The sequence below is a fragment of the Podarcis melisellensis genome, assembly GCF_964234715.1.
Source record: "Podarcis melisellensis genome assembly, chromosome: 10".
Taxonomy (NCBI): domain Eukaryota; kingdom Metazoa; phylum Chordata; class Lepidosauria; order Squamata; family Lacertidae; genus Podarcis; species Podarcis melisellensis.
This window is the reverse complement of record NC_138542.1, coordinates 73,256,970-73,273,071: the sequence shown is the minus strand read 5'-3', so window position 1 is coordinate 73,273,071 and position 16,102 is coordinate 73,256,970. Positions and strand designations below refer to the sequence as shown.

At 43.7% G+C, this 16,102-nt stretch overlaps 3 protein-coding genes across 5 annotated transcripts in view; 1 reads left to right on the top strand and 2 right to left on the bottom strand.

The window, feature by feature from the left end:
* LOC309378622 (uncharacterized protein) overlaps positions 1-3,539 on the top strand; it is an 88,817-nt gene extending 85,278 nt beyond the window's left edge. For 2 of the 3 annotated variants that reach the window (XM_081927040.1, XM_081927038.1), the window contains exon 6: positions 813-3,539. In XM_081927040.1, the coding sequence (XP_081783166.1) occupies positions 813-2,011 (1,199 nt within the window). In that variant the 3' untranslated portion in view covers positions 2,012-3,539. The remainder of the gene's footprint in view (positions 1-812) is intronic. The other variant, XM_081927039.1, reaches the window with a different exon arrangement.
* LOC309378725 (uncharacterized protein) overlaps positions 1-16,102 on the bottom strand; it is a 98,191-nt gene that overhangs the window by 14,042 nt on the left and 68,047 nt on the right. Inside the window, exon 5 of the mRNA XM_081927341.1 lies at positions 11,084-12,044. Coding sequence (XP_081783467.1) covers positions 11,084-11,802 — 719 coding nt within the window. The 5' untranslated portion in view covers positions 11,803-12,044. The remainder of the gene's footprint in view (positions 1-11,083; positions 12,045-16,102) is intronic.
* The window catches only part of LOC309378577 (uncharacterized protein), a 75,552-nt gene that overhangs the window by 53,229 nt on the left and 6,221 nt on the right, over positions 1-16,102 (bottom strand). The window lies entirely within an intron of this gene.

The following is a 16,102-nucleotide window of genomic DNA, read 5'->3' as shown; positions in this document are numbered from 1 at the left end:
AGACGCTTCAGGTTACAGACTCTGCTAACCCAGAAATAGTACCTCGGGTTAAGAACTTTGCTTCAAGGTGAGAACAGAAATCATGCAGCAGCGGCACGGCATCAACGGGAGGCCTCATTAGCTAAAGTGATACCTCAGGTTAAGAAGAGTTTCAGGTTAATAACAGACCCTCAGAACGAATTAAGTTCTTAACCAGAGGTACCACTGTACTCTTTTGGAGAGGTGAGCCATTGCCGTAACTGCCTCGCCAGTACCCTTATCCTGTCAGCATCAACGAAGAGGTTGTTGGTTTCTTAGGTAGACAAAATCATCCACCACCTCCAGTGTCTGAAACTCGCATGGTTCTAGGCGCATTTTGCAACAGGGAATGTCATAGACACAAGCAGTTTCTGAGCTCTGCTCGCAGAACCTAAGATTTTGGATTAAAACTGCAGAGTGGAAGGAAAGGAGGACCTTTTTCTACCTCCCCACTTCCAGCTACTCTTTGAAGACTGAAGGAGAGACCTCCTTTAAAAATCAGGGGGGTGGGCAGGGGAAGGACTAGACCATGTGAAAAATGAACATATTATTTTAGCTGCTGCTCATTCCTTTTCAGCTTTGTTTTTTTCTCATAAGAGAGTGCATATGGACATTCCATTTTTGAGCCCAAAACCTAGGTTTAAGGTCCTCTTTATGTTCTAGCTGTCCTATCTCTGTTTCTAACAGTGACCACCTCTAGTGTGTGGTCAGCAGTGTTGATGCATGGAATTCTTCCTCTATCAAAAGGTTAGTGATCAATATTCAATACACTGGCACTCCATTTCTTCCTGCAGCTCTAATCCATTTCTTCATTGCAGGTGGTGATGATTTCAAAATTGAGAGCGAGGATGCCCATGACAGAATCCACACAGTGGAGAAGCCATTGCCACTCTTGGAGTGTGGAGAGAGCTTCAGTCACAGTTCCCATTTGACTACCCACCGAAGAAATGCTATTGAGAAGAAACCCTCTCAGTTCTCTGAATGGGGAAAAACTCTCTGTTGGAATGAAAGCCTCACTTCACAGGAAATAATTCCCACAGGGGAGGACCCACTGAAATACTTGGAATGTGGAAAGAGCTTCAGTACGAGTGCACATCTCATTTCACATCAAATAACTCACAGCAGGGAGAAACCCTATCAGGAATTGGATTGTAGAGAAAGCTTTAATACAAGCACAACCTTCCGTAAACACCAGAGAATTCACAGGGGGGAGAAGCCATTTCAATGCCAAGAGTGTGGAAAGAGCTTCAGTCAGAGCACCCATCTCACAGCCCATCAAATAATTCATACAGGTGAGAAACCCTATCAGTGCTCGGAATGTGGGCGGAGCTTTAATCACAGGGCGAATCTCACAGCCCATCAAAGAATTCACAGTGGTGAGAAACCCTATCAGTGCTCAGAATGTGGGAAGAGTTTCACTGTGAGCTCCGGTCTCGCTTCCCACCAAAGAATTCATACTGGGGAGAAACCCTATCAATGCGTGAATTGTGGAAACAGCTTCAGTCAGAAGGCAAGTCTCATTTCCCATCAAAGAATTCACAGTGGTGAGAAACCCTATCAGTGCTTGGAATGTGGGAAGAGCTTCAGTCGGAAGCAAAATCTCACTTCCCATCAAAGAAGTCACAGTGGTGAGAAACCCTATCAGTGCTCAGAATGTGGAAAGAGTTACTGCCATAGAGCCAATCTCACTTCCCACCAAAGAATTCACAGTGCTTGGAACGTGGAAAGAGCTTCTGTAAAAGCGCCCATCTCGCTACCCATCAAAGCATTCATACCAGGGAGAAATCCTATCAATGCTTGGATTGTGGAAAGAGTTTCCTCCAGAGAGCCGATCTCACTTCCCACCAAAGAATTCACACAGGGGGAAAACCATATCAGTGCTTGGAATGTGGAAAGACCTTTAGTCACCATGCCAGTCTCGTGGCACACCCAAGAATTCACAGTGGTGAGAAACCATAACAGTGCTCCCAATGTGGAAAGAGCTTCACTGTGAGCTCCGGTCTCGCTTCCCATCATAGAATTCACAGTGGTGAGAAACCATATCAGTGCTTGGAATGTGGAAAGGGTTTCTACCAGAAAGCCAATCTCACTTCCCACCAAAGAATTCACACAGGGGAGAAACCCTATCAGTGTTTGGAATGTGGGAGAAGCAAAGTCTCCCTTACCATCAAAGAATTCACAGTGGTAAGAAACCATATCAGTGCTTGGAATGTGAAAAGAGCTTCGGTAAGAGGACCAAGCTCATGGTCCATCAAAGAATTCATACAGGGGAGAATCATAGAATTTTAGACCTGCAGGAGACCCCTGGGTCGTCTAGTCCACTGCAGGACTCTCAACTAAAGCTTCCATGACACATTGCCTTCAAACTTCTCCTTACAAACCTCCAAGGAAGGAGAGTCCACAACCTTCCAAGGGCATCTCTAATTTGAAGCCATTGGTTTGGGTCGCAGCCTCCAGAGCTGGTGAAAACAAGCTTGTTCAATCTTCCACATAGTCCTTCCTGCTCCTCAGAAGGCTTGGTTTCCCAACGCTTAATTGTCTTGCTCACCCCCCTCTGCACACCTTCCAGCTTGTCAAAATCCTTCTTAAACTGGGGCACCCAGAACTGGACACAGGACTCCAGGTGTGGTCTGAACAAGGCAGAAGAAAGTGGGGCTGTTACTTCTCTTGATCTGGACACTTGAGTTCTTTGGACGCAGCCTAGAATAACAGCCTTTTTTGCTGCTGCATCATACTGTTGACTCATGTTAGTCTAAGACCCCTTTTCCACATGTACTACTGGCAAGCCCGGTATCCCCCATCTTATATTTGCGCAGCTGATTCTTCTTGCCTAAGAGCAGAATCTTACCTTTCTGCTTAGTGAAATTTATTGGATGCCTTTATATACCACCTGTTTCTTCAAGAAGCTAAGTGTGGTCTTAAATCGTTCTCCCCCCCATTGTTTAATCCTGACAACAACCCTGGGAGGTAGGTTGGGCTGTGAAGCCATCACCCAGTGAGCTTCATGACTGAGTAGAGATTTGAACCCAGGTCTCCCAGGTCCTAGTCCAAAACTCTTAAGCACTGCACCCCACTGGCTCTCGAATGAGACTCTTGGAAAGTGCACGCATGCGCATTTATTGAAAGTTTCAGTGCAATGACTTGGTGTTTGTATTTAAAGTTTTATACCCATGTATCAATTACATTAATATATTAATGGTAATTACAGTAGAAGAGTAAATTTTAGGTAATGCTAGACGGCGATAGGGTTAGTGTGGAATGCTGGGATTGAAAAATTGAACAATTTCCACATGAATCACAAGAAGATCTAAAATATAAATACAAAACACCAACAGCAACAACCCCCGAAAAAGCCCCATGTCATGTATTGATGAAGTTATTAGAAAATTTATTATGGGAAAGGGGGTAAAAGTCTTAAAAGTTCATGCAACCATCTTCTCGGGGTTCTTACTCTTTGTGGGGATGAACCTTGTTGCTACAAATAAAGATCAGGTCTCCTGACTGCTGTTTTGCTCCTTTAACTTGCCTGGATTCTCCTTCTTTGCTGACCCCGGAGGGACCGCGGGGGGTGGCCCCCTGGGGAGCTGGGCAGCGGAGGAAATCAGCACCCCAGGATTTTTTCCTTCTCAGTGCTTTTCCACCTGAGCCTCTTACCTAAAAGCCTGACACCCCACAATGAGACAGGATTGTGTCCCTGCCCTCAGCAAACAAAATAGCTCCCCCCCAAGATACTGAGGTGCCCTGAGGGCTGTGCGGGACCCCCAGTCATTGAAATGAAAAGGGGAGAGGCTCAGGAAAGTTTCAGGGGGCAGGCGGGGAGGGGGCAGCACAGGCTCCAGAAGCTCCTTCTCGCTAATTCCTCCATGCCACTCCCCCCCCAATTACGCCTGCCTCCCCCCTCCATGGCTCCTTCACAAGTGTGGGGAAGCTGCAACCCCTCTGCCCCCCGTCACATTTCGTTTAAGACCCCAAGTTGCATGGGGCAGGCTCACCTGCAGCGAAACAAAATGCAGCTGTCCTGGCCGAGTGAAGCCCTGCTGGGGCCCCTAGAAGAAATGTGCCCCCTCTGTCTGAGGCAGCCCTCTTTCTGAAGCACCAGGAGAGTAAACGGACAGTTATCTGAATGGAGATGAGCAGAAAGCAGAGTCCCCTCAAGATCAGTATTGGGACCTGCGGCTTTTCAACTTGTTCAAAAATGATCTAGACTTAGTAGGGAGCAGGGAGGGGGCAAAGTTTGCTGATGGGAGTAAATTGTCCAGGGTTGTTCAAAGAAAGAGAGATTGCAAGGAGCTCGAAAAGGACTTCTCCAAATGGGGTGAATGGGCATAAAATACAGTTCATTGTCAATGAGATTAAAGTGATGTATGTTGGGACAAAAAAATACCTCTTAATGTCATATACAGGCTCATGGGGTCTGAAATGGATTTCCCTGTGTGCTCTAGGAGACCAGGGGAGAGGGGAGCTGGTCGCAGCAGGAGGGGGAGTCTCCCTGGATGCTTCAGCTGATGGCCTCCTCTGATGGTCTCCTGCCTCCCCTTCTCCTCCCTCTGAGCCTGAACAGCTCTCTGCCCCAGCCTCTTCCTGCTCACCAAACACTGTTTCCTCCTCAGCTTGCAACACCTCCCCTCCCGTTCTGCTCCCTTGTCTCCCTCTTTCTGCTCATCGCCATCCCTCCACCAGCCCCCAGGATCTGAGCCTTCTTTCCTTGTGGGTACCCCAGCTGGTGCCTCCCCCCCTGCACCCCTCCAGTCCATGACAACAGCAGCAACAACAAAAGTAAAATCAGTATGATAGTAATATGCACTGTGGGCCTCTGGTAGGAAAACTCCCTAGCAGCATGACCGAATAAAAACTTCTGGGACTATGGAAAAGTACTATCTTCCCCAAACCCCAGAATAGGCAGGAGCTCTGGGGTTGCCCCATGGGGTTCAAGAGTGAAGATTGCCCCCCCCAGGAGACTTCCCACGTCCCTGCAGCCCCTCCGTTCCCCTCTTGCAATTAGGCTTGAGGGAAAATCTCCCATTAAATTACAGCATTTCAAGTTTTTCCCAGAATGTTTAGGAGAAAGGGATGAATTTCGGGTGAAGAAGCAGTGCTTGGAGATCATGCGGTGTGTGTGGGGGGGGGGTGACAGAGTTTGGTGCAAAAACCGTCTTGCATGCTTGACTAGAGCAACTCCAGGGCATGAGCCAAGTAGCAGCAGGGTAGGGGCCACATGTAGAGCAAGTCCCACACTGAGGTCAAAAACACACACAGAGGCAGCAGGACTTCTTCAGTAATAGTTTACTGAGTTTTCAAAGCATACAGTTCTCACTGGGTCCCCAGAGAGGCACAAAACTTTGCTCCTGAGAGCAAATCCAGTTTCAGAAGTAAAAAAATACAGCACACAGGATATCTAAGTCAGGCACACAAACCGGCAGAAGGGAGCAAGGGAGGAAAGAGGCTGGAAGGACACAGGACAATGGATGTGTGTCTTTCGCTTCCTGTCGTCTGGGAGGGAAGTCAGCAACTCGGCATCTGCAGGGACTTCACAAAGCAAAGCTTTCTTCTTTTTTTTTTAAAAAAATATTCATTTTATAACACAAATAAAGAACACAAACAGAAAAACAAACAATGCAAACAGATTATTCTCTTATCCTTATTTTTCTAAACATTGTTAGGTGGGCTTCCCCAAGTCCCACCTATCTGATTTTCATTTTCATTTCACCTTTAGCAGTTTACATATATCATAGTTTCTAACCATCTTTTTTAAAATCACACTTAAATTAACTTCACATTTTATCACTTACAAATAATATTATTTTAAAATACACTATCTTCTACTTCTAACCCTACAGCCTATATCCACTTCCAGAACTATTCTGAGATTTAAATATTAACATATTTTTTTAAAATATTCCTTAAGCTTCTTCCAATCTTCTTCCACCATCTCTTCTCTCTCGTCTCGGAGTCTCCCGGTCAGTTTGGCAAATTCCATATAGTCCATCATCTTCATCTGCCATTCTTCGATAGTTGGTAAATCTTGTTTCTTCCCATTCCTTTTCCCACAATTTCTCCCAATCCACCATCATGATATTGTGCCCCACATCCCTGGCCCATTCTGTCATTACAGATTTCACTTGTTCATCTCTCGTATGCCATTCCAGCAATAAATTATACATCTTAGATAGGTATTTTGGTTTTGTATCTAATAATTCCATTTCTAGTTTGGATTTCTCTGTTTGAAAACCAATTTTCTTATCCATTTTAAACATTTCATTTATCTGGATGTACTGGAACCAATCATCTAATTTATCTTTCAACGGACCATAAGATTTTAATCTAAATTGGTCCCCTACTTCCATCAAACTATCATTATACTTCAACCATGTATCTTTCATCTTCAACCTTTTATGGGTCTTAGCTTCCAATGGTGATATCCATCTGGGTGTTTTCCTTTCTAACAAATCCCTGTATCTTATCCAAACATCATCCAAAGATTTTCTAATTATATGATTTTTAAATCCTTTGTGAGCTTTTATCTTGTCATACCATAAATATGCATGCGAACCAAATACATTATCAAAACCTTCCAAATCCAAAACATCCGTATCTTCCAATAAAAACCATTGTTTCAGCCAGCAAAAGGCTGCAGCTTCAAAGTAAATCCTTAAATCTGGCAGGGAGAAACCCCCTCTCTCTTTTACATCTGTTAATAATTTAAACTTAATTCTGGGGTTTCCCCCCTGCCAGATAAATTTAGATAATATCTTTTGCCATTCCTAAAAACAATTCAACTTATCAATGATAGGGAGTACTTGGAACAAAAATAACACCTTAGGCAATACATTCATCTTTATCGCAGAAATTCAGCCCAACAAAGATAGTTTCAACCTTGTACAAATATCCAAATCTCTTTTGATATTTTTCTATAACTTTTCATAGTTGTCTTTGTACAAATGCATTTTTTGCAGTCATATTTACACCCAGATATTTCACCTTTTTCACAAACTTCAGCCCTGTGGGTTCCTCTAAATTAAGTTTTTCATGTACCATTATTTCCCCCCCCCAAAAAAAACTTTGGTTTCATTCTTATTCAATTTGAAATCTGCAACTTGTCCGAACTGTTGAATTATCTTCAGTGCTTTGATTGCACTGATCTCAGGATCCTGTAAAGTCAATACCAAATCATCAGCAAAGGCTTTTAACTTATATTGTTTAGTTCCCACTTCTATGCCTTTAACTTCCTCATCATTCCTTATCATATTCAGCAGCACATCTAGGACAGAAATAGAAAGCGGGGGGGGGGGGGAGTGGGACCCTTGCCTGGTTCCCTTCTCAATCCTAATTTCTTCTGAGACCACATTGTTAATTATAATTTTTGCTTTCTGCTCCAAGTAAATTGCATTAATACCATTTAAATTTTTTTGACCGATCCCCATATTACAGAAGTTCTGTTTCATAAAACTCCAAGAAACATTATCAAAGGCTTTCTCTGCATCAATAAACATAAGCATTGCTTTAGGATTCTTTTTTGCCTCTAATCTTTCCAGTACATTCCTAATATTATCCAGTACATTCCTAATATTATCTTTCATATGCCTCTCAGATAAAAAACCTGACTGATCTTTATGTATGTGCTTATTCAAAACCTTCTTCAATCTTGTAGCCAAAATATTTGCAAATATTTTATAATCCACATTCAACAAGGAAATTGGTCGCTGATTCCTTACTTGAGCTCTATCTGTATCTGCTTTGGGTATCAGAGTGATGAAGGCCTCTTTCCAGGACTCCGGTGCTTTGTCCCCCTTTAATATTTTGTTACAAACATCCATCAATGGTTGTATCAGCCAATCCTTAAATATTTTATAATACTTGGAAGTTAAAGCATCAGGTCCCAGTGCTTTGCCTATTTTCATTTGGGCAATTGCTCCTTCAACTTCTTGTCTTGTAACCAGTTCATTTAGTAGGCTTGTTTTGTCCGCTGGAATTTTCTGCAATCCATTTGTGTCCAAAAACTGTTCCATTTTATCCATTTTTCCTTTTTGTAAAGCTGCTTATAGTACTTTTGAAAACATTTTCTAATCTCTGTTGGGTTCTCAATATTCTTACCATCCTCCATAATATTAATTATTGTACTGTCCTTCTGTCCCCAAGCCAATAATTTTCTGCATTTATTTGCCAATGCAAAAGTCTTTTGTTTCATCAATATAATTTTCCATTCAATTTCTTGGTTTACTATTTGTGAAGACTAAGATTGTAATGCTTTATTTCCTTTTGAATCTGTTGATTTTTTGGGTTACATCTTAGCTTTTTCTCTTTCTCCTTTGAGACAGAACATTTTCCTTTTGCTCATTCTGATAGAATTCTGTTGAATCAAAATACCTGGCATTCCCACTTTACTTGCACCCCTTGCTTCAATTCCAGGATTCAGGTTCAACTCAAAATAGTCCTTTAGGGTCTTTGAGCTTTATTTACGATCAATTCATTTCTCAGTAAAACATCATTCATCTACCATCTAAAAGTACCCTGTAGAGACAATTTTAACTCTGTCAACACAGCATTACGATCAGAACAAGTCCTTGGGCAAATCTCTGATTTAGTGACTCTTGAGGTCAGGTCTTTAGTTAACTGTCAGGGAATTGGAGGCTGCGAAAGAGCTGAGGGGGAAGCAGAGAGGCAAGAGTATCTGGTGGTGTGGGAAGGGGCCCCTAGTTCAGAGAATACCTGGGTCCTGGAGAGTTGTATCACTGACGAGGGTCTAGTGGAGGACTTCCACAATTTCTTCCCTGACAAACCCAAACCCTGGGGTACATTTTTCCAACAGATGTTCGGGCCGACGGACGATGAAGAGGATTTCGAGGGATTCCCACCATCTGACGAAGAGGAAGAAGAAGAGGAAAGCTTCTATTGGGGAACACGAGGAACTGTGGGTTTGAGGGAGGACTGGAGGACGGTTTTTGAAGATACGGATGAGGAGGAGGGTAGTTTTCCAGGCTTCACCCCCACCACTCCGGAGAAGGGTAAATTGGGGGTGGTCGATTCTCCCGAGGGGGAGGGGGCCTTTGAGGAGGGGGTGGATGTCAGGGAATTGGAGGCTGCAAAAGAGCTGAGGGGGAAGCAGAGAGGCAAGTACAGAGAGCCCATGCCGGTAATTAGCAGTTTCTCTTCCACGTCAGAGGAGGAAGCTGGGAGGGGGGAGCCAGTACTGGGAACCAGCCACTCACAGAGCAGAGGAAGCAAGAGGCGTGGACTCAGGAAATGGGCTTGTTGGGGGAGGCATAAAAAAAGTCAGACAATTCATCTGACTCTGAGACATGAAGTGTGTTTTTGAACTCTTGTAACTGCTTTGAAGCTTAGCAATAAATCTCTTGTACAGAGATGGCTGTGTGCCCAGAGCATTATCTCCGCTAGCTTGTCAGCACAACCCTTACATTAGCCATATATAATCCAAAGGTAAAAGGTACACACAATTCAGTCTTTTTGATGTTGGAAGAATTGACCGCTAATGCCTCATAGTCTCGCAGCTTCGTATAATCACAGGAAGCTTTTTCTCTGATGTGTCGCAGCTCCAACCCCCTCATTCTCGGAGCTCAAAAAACAGAACTTTCCAGGGAAGGGGGAGCCCACTTTTGCCACCTGCCAGATTCCATGTACTCAAAATGCTCGATTTGAGGTTTTTCCGGGGGTCTGCTTCGCTGGAGCAGTTTCCCCTGCCTTTGATATACCGAGGTCTCCTCCGATAAAGAGATCTCCGACTGTGATGGCGAGCGATTGAGCAGAAGACCTTCTGCCGGCTGCTTTGAGGCAAATGTGCATCCCAGAAGCACACACTGTGATTCGTGGTGTATTGCCATATCCATTGTTTTCCGCAGGTTATCACAATGTAGTCTAGAAACTGGTATAGGATGAGATCAATATATGCCCAGCCCTAATCCTCACTGACCACCAGAAATACAGAATCACCCCTCCCCCTCACTATCAAAAGGTACCTTACATCTAAAATAATACTCATTATTGTGGGACATTACCTTCATTAGTTCATTACTATACAGTTTTACATATAAACACCAGAACAAATACATGACACGCTTTGAAGATGGATTTTCAGCTGAGTTCGTTGCTGTGAAGAAGAGTAAACTCTGAAAGGAACACGTTTCTCACTCCATACATTTAAATGGGTTCTCCACTCTGAGAAGAAGAGGAGGAGTTTGGATTTGATATCCGGCTTTATCACTACCAGAAGGAGTCTCAAAGTGGCTAACATTCTCCTTTCCCTTCCTCTGTGAGGTGAGTGGTGCTGAGACAATTCAAAGAAGTGTGACTGGCCCAAGGTAACCCAGCAGCTGCATGTGGAGGAGCGGAGACGCAAACACGGTTCCCCAGATTACAAGTCTACCACTCTTAACCACTACACCACACTGGCTCTTAGATGTTCCTTAAACACTCCATTATAACTAAAGCCCTTTCTGCAATCTTTCCCTTTAAACAGCTTCTCCTCTTTGAGGGTTGATGGGTTTGTAGGGTGTCAACTGTTAAAGTTCTTCCTGTCCACGAGTCTGTAGATGTAGAATTCCACTAGGACTGAACCTCTACCTACTTTCCTGACATTTATATGGTTTGTCTTTTGTGTGAGTTTGTTGACATAAATCAAGGCTTCCACTCTGACTGAAGCTACTTCCACAGTCCATACATTTAAACAGTTTCTGCACTGTGTGTCTGCTGATGTCTTCTAAGGTGTGCACTCTGCCTGAAGCCCTTTCCACACTCCATACATTTAAATCGTTTCTTACCGATATGAGTCCGTTGATGTTTTCTAAGGTGTGCACTCTGACTGAAGTTCTTTCCACACTCGATACATTTATATGGTTTCTGCCCTGTATGAGTCCGTTGATGTTGTCTAAGGTTTCCACTCTGATTGAAGCTCTTTCCACACTCCATGCATTTAAATGGTTTCTCCCCTGTATGAGTCCGTTGATGTATTCTAAGGGCTCCACTATCAGTAACGCTCTTTCCACACTCCATACATTTAAATGGTTTCTCACCTGTGTGAGTAAGTTGATGTTGTCTAAGGTTTGAATTGGACCTGAAGCTCTTTCCACACTCCATACATTTAAATGGTTTCTCCCCTGTGTGAGTCAGTTGATGTTTTCTAAGGTTTCCACTCCGACTGAAGCTCTTTCCACACTCCATACATTTAAATGGTTTCTCCCCTGTGTGAGTCAGTTGATGTTGTCTAAGGTTTGAATTGGAACTGAAGCTCTTTCCACACTCCATACATTTAAATGGTTTCTCTCCTGTGTGAGTTTGTTGATGTGATCTAAGGCTTCCACCATAACTAAAGCTTCTTCCACACACCATGCATTTAAATGGTTTCTCCCCTGTGTGAGTCCGTTGATGTGATCTAAGGCCTGCATCGTGACTGAAGCTCTTTCCACACTCCATACATGTATATGGTTTCTCCCCTGTGTGAGTCCGTTGATGTGATCTAAGGCCTGCATCTTGACTGAAGCTCTTTCCACACTCCATACATGTATATGGTTTCTCCCCTGTATGAGTCCGTTGATGTATTCTAAGGTTTCCAAACTGAATGAAGCTCTTTCCACACTCCATACATCTAAATGGTTTCTCACCTGTATGCCTCTGTTGATGTATTCTAAGGTTTCCAATCTGACTGAAGCTCTTTCCACACTCCATACATTCATATGGTTTCTCCCCTGTGTGAGTCCTTTGGTGTAATTTAAGGTTTCCACTCTGACTGAAGCTCTTCCCACACTCCCTGCATTTGAATCCTTTCTTACCCATGGGAGTCCGCTGATGTGTTCTAGGTTTTTCACTATCAGTGAAACCCTTTCCACACTTCAAATCTTTAAAAGGTTTCTCTCCTGCGAGTTTGTTGATGTGAGCTATGTGTGCTCCTTCAGTGAAGCATATTCCGCACTTTACATATTTCAATGTCTATTCCTAATGAAATGAAAGGTTCCCCGTCCCCTGGAATTCTGACGTTCTTCTGTATCACCTTCTTCAGAGTGGGCAGAGAAGAAGTCCTTTTTGGATTTCAAAGGAAAGAACAAAGAGAAAAGAACAAATCAATCACCATTTGCCCCTTCTCTCATTTCAACATCTCCTACATTCTCCCGCTTCCTACCCATGTTCCCAATTTTTAGGAAATAATAATAATAATAATTTATTATTTATACCCTGCCCATCTGGCTGGGCTTCCACAGCCACTCTGGGCAGCTTCCAGAAAAACATTAAAATACTGTAATACATCAAACATTAAAAGCTTCTCTAAACGACTTCCGGAGGCGGTGCCATCGGCAATGGCGGATTCCCTCTAGCTTAGAAATACAATGGTGAATCAAACAGATGAGACAAAGGACATTTGAATCGGCTAACAAATGTGGGAAATTATTAGCTTGGCAGATAAAAAAAAGACAGAAACTTAACACTATAACAAATTTGGAAGTGGAAGGAAAGAACATACATAACCCACTGGAGATTAGAAAGTGTTTCCAGAGATATTTTAAACAATTATATACACAAGGGCCACAGAAAGAGACTGACATAGACCAATTCTTAAGAACAAATGGATTACAAAAAATCTCTCAAGAAAATAAGACAATGCTGAATCATAAAATAACAGAACAGGAGGTGGAAGGTGCCATCTAGAATATGCAGTTGGGCAAATCTCCAGTGCCGGAGGGTTTAACCTCCAAATACTATAGATCTTTGAAAGACTGGCTAATTCAACCACTAAAGGAGGTTTGTAATGAAATTCTGGAGGGGGGGAAAGCGCCAGTCGTGGAAGGAAGCTTATATCACACTTATACCGAAAACTGAGTCCGAAAAAACACAACATAAGAACTACCGCCCCATATCCCTGCTTAACATGGATTACAAAATTTTTGCAGATATATTGGCTAAAAGATTGAAAAAAGTTTTGGTGGATGAGATTCATAAAGATCAAGCTGGCTTTCTCCTGGGTAGACACTTGTCAGACAATACAAGAAATATAATTAATATTTTGGAGAAGCTGCAAGTGAATGTTAATACTAAAGCAGTTTTGATATTCGTAGATCTTCAAGGGATGGGGGTAGGTCAAGGTTTTGAAAATGGTATAGGTGCGATTTACTCAGAACAAAAGGCCAGATTGATAGTTAACAATGTGGTGACAGAAGAATTTAAGATAGAAAAAGGGACACAACAAGGCTGCCCAATTTCCCCATTGCTTTTTATTTCGGTTCTGGAGGTTTTGCTAAATATGATTAGAAGGGACCATCTGATCAAAGGTACACAGGTCGGAGCCAAACAGTACAAATTGAAAGCATTTGCAGATGATCTATTTTTTAAAAAAATGATATTTTATTAAGTTTTACAAAAGAAAAACACTACATAACAAAACATACAAAAAACATCCAAACACAAAAATACAAACAATTAACATACAAAGAAAAAGAAAAATCAAGACAAAAGAAAAAAGATTAAAAAAATAACAAATAAAAAACCCCTCTTTTCAAGTTCTTACCATTCATAAACTTATTTTCCTGACTTCCTCACACCTCCCTTTCTTATATTCCAATTTAAAATTGATTAGCAAATTCATTCTTATTAGTTTTATCCTTAATTAATTTCCCTCACACACTGTATTTTCCAAATTTTCATCTAATATCTATCCCTTCTTTCATATTCTTATTTTACCTTATTTACTAGAACCCCTTCATTTCATTTCAATGTCATTCAAAAATTTTACAGTGTTTTTGTAGATTTTAAACTTCTTCCAGTCTTCTTCCACCAACTCTTCTCCTTGATCTCGAATTCTGCCGGTCATTTCTGCCATTTCCATGTAGTCCATTACTTGCATCTGCCATTCTTCCAAGGTGGGTAGATCTTGTGTCTTCCAATGCTTTGCGATGAGTATTCTTGCTGCTGCTGTGGCATACATAAAAAAAGTTCTGTCCTTCTTTGGCACCAATTGGCCGACCATGCCCAGGAGAAAGGCCTCTGGTTTCTTCAGGAAGGTATATTTAAATACCTTTTTCATTTCATTATAGATCATTTCCCAGAAAGCCTTAATCCTTGGGCACGTCCACCAAAGGTAAATTTGCCATACAGCACTGCTGAGGGCATTGTCTCAAAGCAGGCTCTGGAGAAAGCCCATCTATAAGCTTCGTTAGTGATGTTAGCTAAGTAAGGGGCAGCTGCAAAATTAGGCCAAGCTTTTAAACATCTATACGTCTCCGGGAGTAGGGCGTCTTCTTGTTGTAATTCGACATCGTAAAGTCTCTGAGTGATAATTACTTTTGCCTTATTCAGAGTTCCAATAAGAAGATTTTCAGGGTTTAGGCCAATTTGATAAAAGAACAATACAAAAACCCAGTTTCAGTCAATGCTCTCACAGACCCATCAGCTAACGTGACATAGCGACCAGTTTTAACTGTCTTGCAGTTCCTCAGGAACTCTCGAGAAGTTACAAGATTGTGAGAAGCTCCAGAATCGATAACGAGAGATAAAACGTGTCTCTGGCTGTCTTCCAAGGTTGCCATGGCGACACTCGCACCCCCACCGGGGTCTCTGCCAATGTCAGTGTCCTTCCTGGTTGCCATGGTTGCAAGGCTCCTGCTGGTGTTTTCACGCTCTGCCATCTGAGAACCGCCACTTATCTGCCTTAGCAGGTGGCTGACCTTGCATTCTAAAGCCTCTGCAGAACAATGCCCTTTGCTGTTGGACTTCGCCTCGGAGCACAAACAACTTTCGGAGACTTTGGCTTTCCCAGAGATCTTGGAACGGCCTGCACCCCCACTCCTGGGTGCCAAGTTGCCTGAGGAACAGACTGCAACTGCCTTCCTCTTTCCAGCCCTTAGCCTCTCTCCCGGACCATCACACAGATGTGTTGAAGCATAGAAACAGCTTCCCAAAACAGTCCCAGCCCCCTCTGGGCTTGGTGCTCTCTCTGGGCATCCTCTAGCCCCCTGTGGTCTGGTTCCCACTGCGGCCTGACTTGCCGTCTTCAGTGCCTGCCACACGACCCAGGGCTTCTTCCCTTGGAGCTTCCCCTCAACGCTGGCCCTTTGCTCTCTCTCCAGAGCAGCAGCCACGTCTGCCTCACAGGCTTCCACTGCTCCATTCAGTCTTTCGAAGGGGATATTAAAGCAGTCATGGCCCTGCTGTGCCTGGGCAGCAGCCATCTCCACCCACCGGGGCTTTAAGCGTACTCACACGTCTGCCAGCAAGCTGGTCTTCCGAAGCAGCCGTCTGTCTTGGCTTTTGGCTCCGCTCTCCAGCATTCCTCACTGCCCTCCCTGGCAGGAGCTCTCAGCAGCGCAACGCTGGCAGTCTTCCTCCCTTCTCACACTTGTCAGGAAACGCGGAACCCTCCATAACCTTTTGGGAAGTAAACAATTCCTGCGTCCAGTCACGCTTCCCTGCGTGGCTCTCTGCGTGGAAGCTGACCTGGCAGGAGAGCAGAGTAAGAGCAGCGGTCCTGCGTCCGTGTGAGATGAGAGAGGGATAAATCAAGTCCAAAGTCAGATCGGTTCTTATCTCTAGAAGCGTTTATTTACAAGCCATAAATCAGTCTCATTCCATCGGAGCATTCCGACATTTCTCTGTGCTCCAAAAGCACACAGCTTCTTCGCAGCGTCTCTCAGTCAAAAGTGAAAGCAACTCTCACAAAGACAGACAAAGCCTGTGACGTACGGCCCTGCTTCAGGCCCCTCCCAGATACAGGACACCACGGAGTTTTAACCCTGTCAGTTCCAAGCTCCACATGAACACGCATCCCCCCCAACCACTTTCTGAACATGACCAGGAGGAAGGAGTGGAACCACTGTATGACAGTGCCCCCAGGACCTCAAGATGGTCCAGAAGGAAGTTATGGTCAATTGTATCAAAGGCCGCTGAGAGATCCAGCAGAACTAGGAAACAGCTCTCACCTTTGTCCCTAGCCCGCCGGAGATCATCGACCAGTGCGACCAAGGCAGTTTCAGTCCCATGATGAGGCCTGGAGACTGGAGGGGATCCAAATGGTCCATTTCTTCCAGGCGTGCCTGGAGTTGTTCAGCAACCACTCGCTCAATCACCTTGCCCAAGAATGGAAGATTTG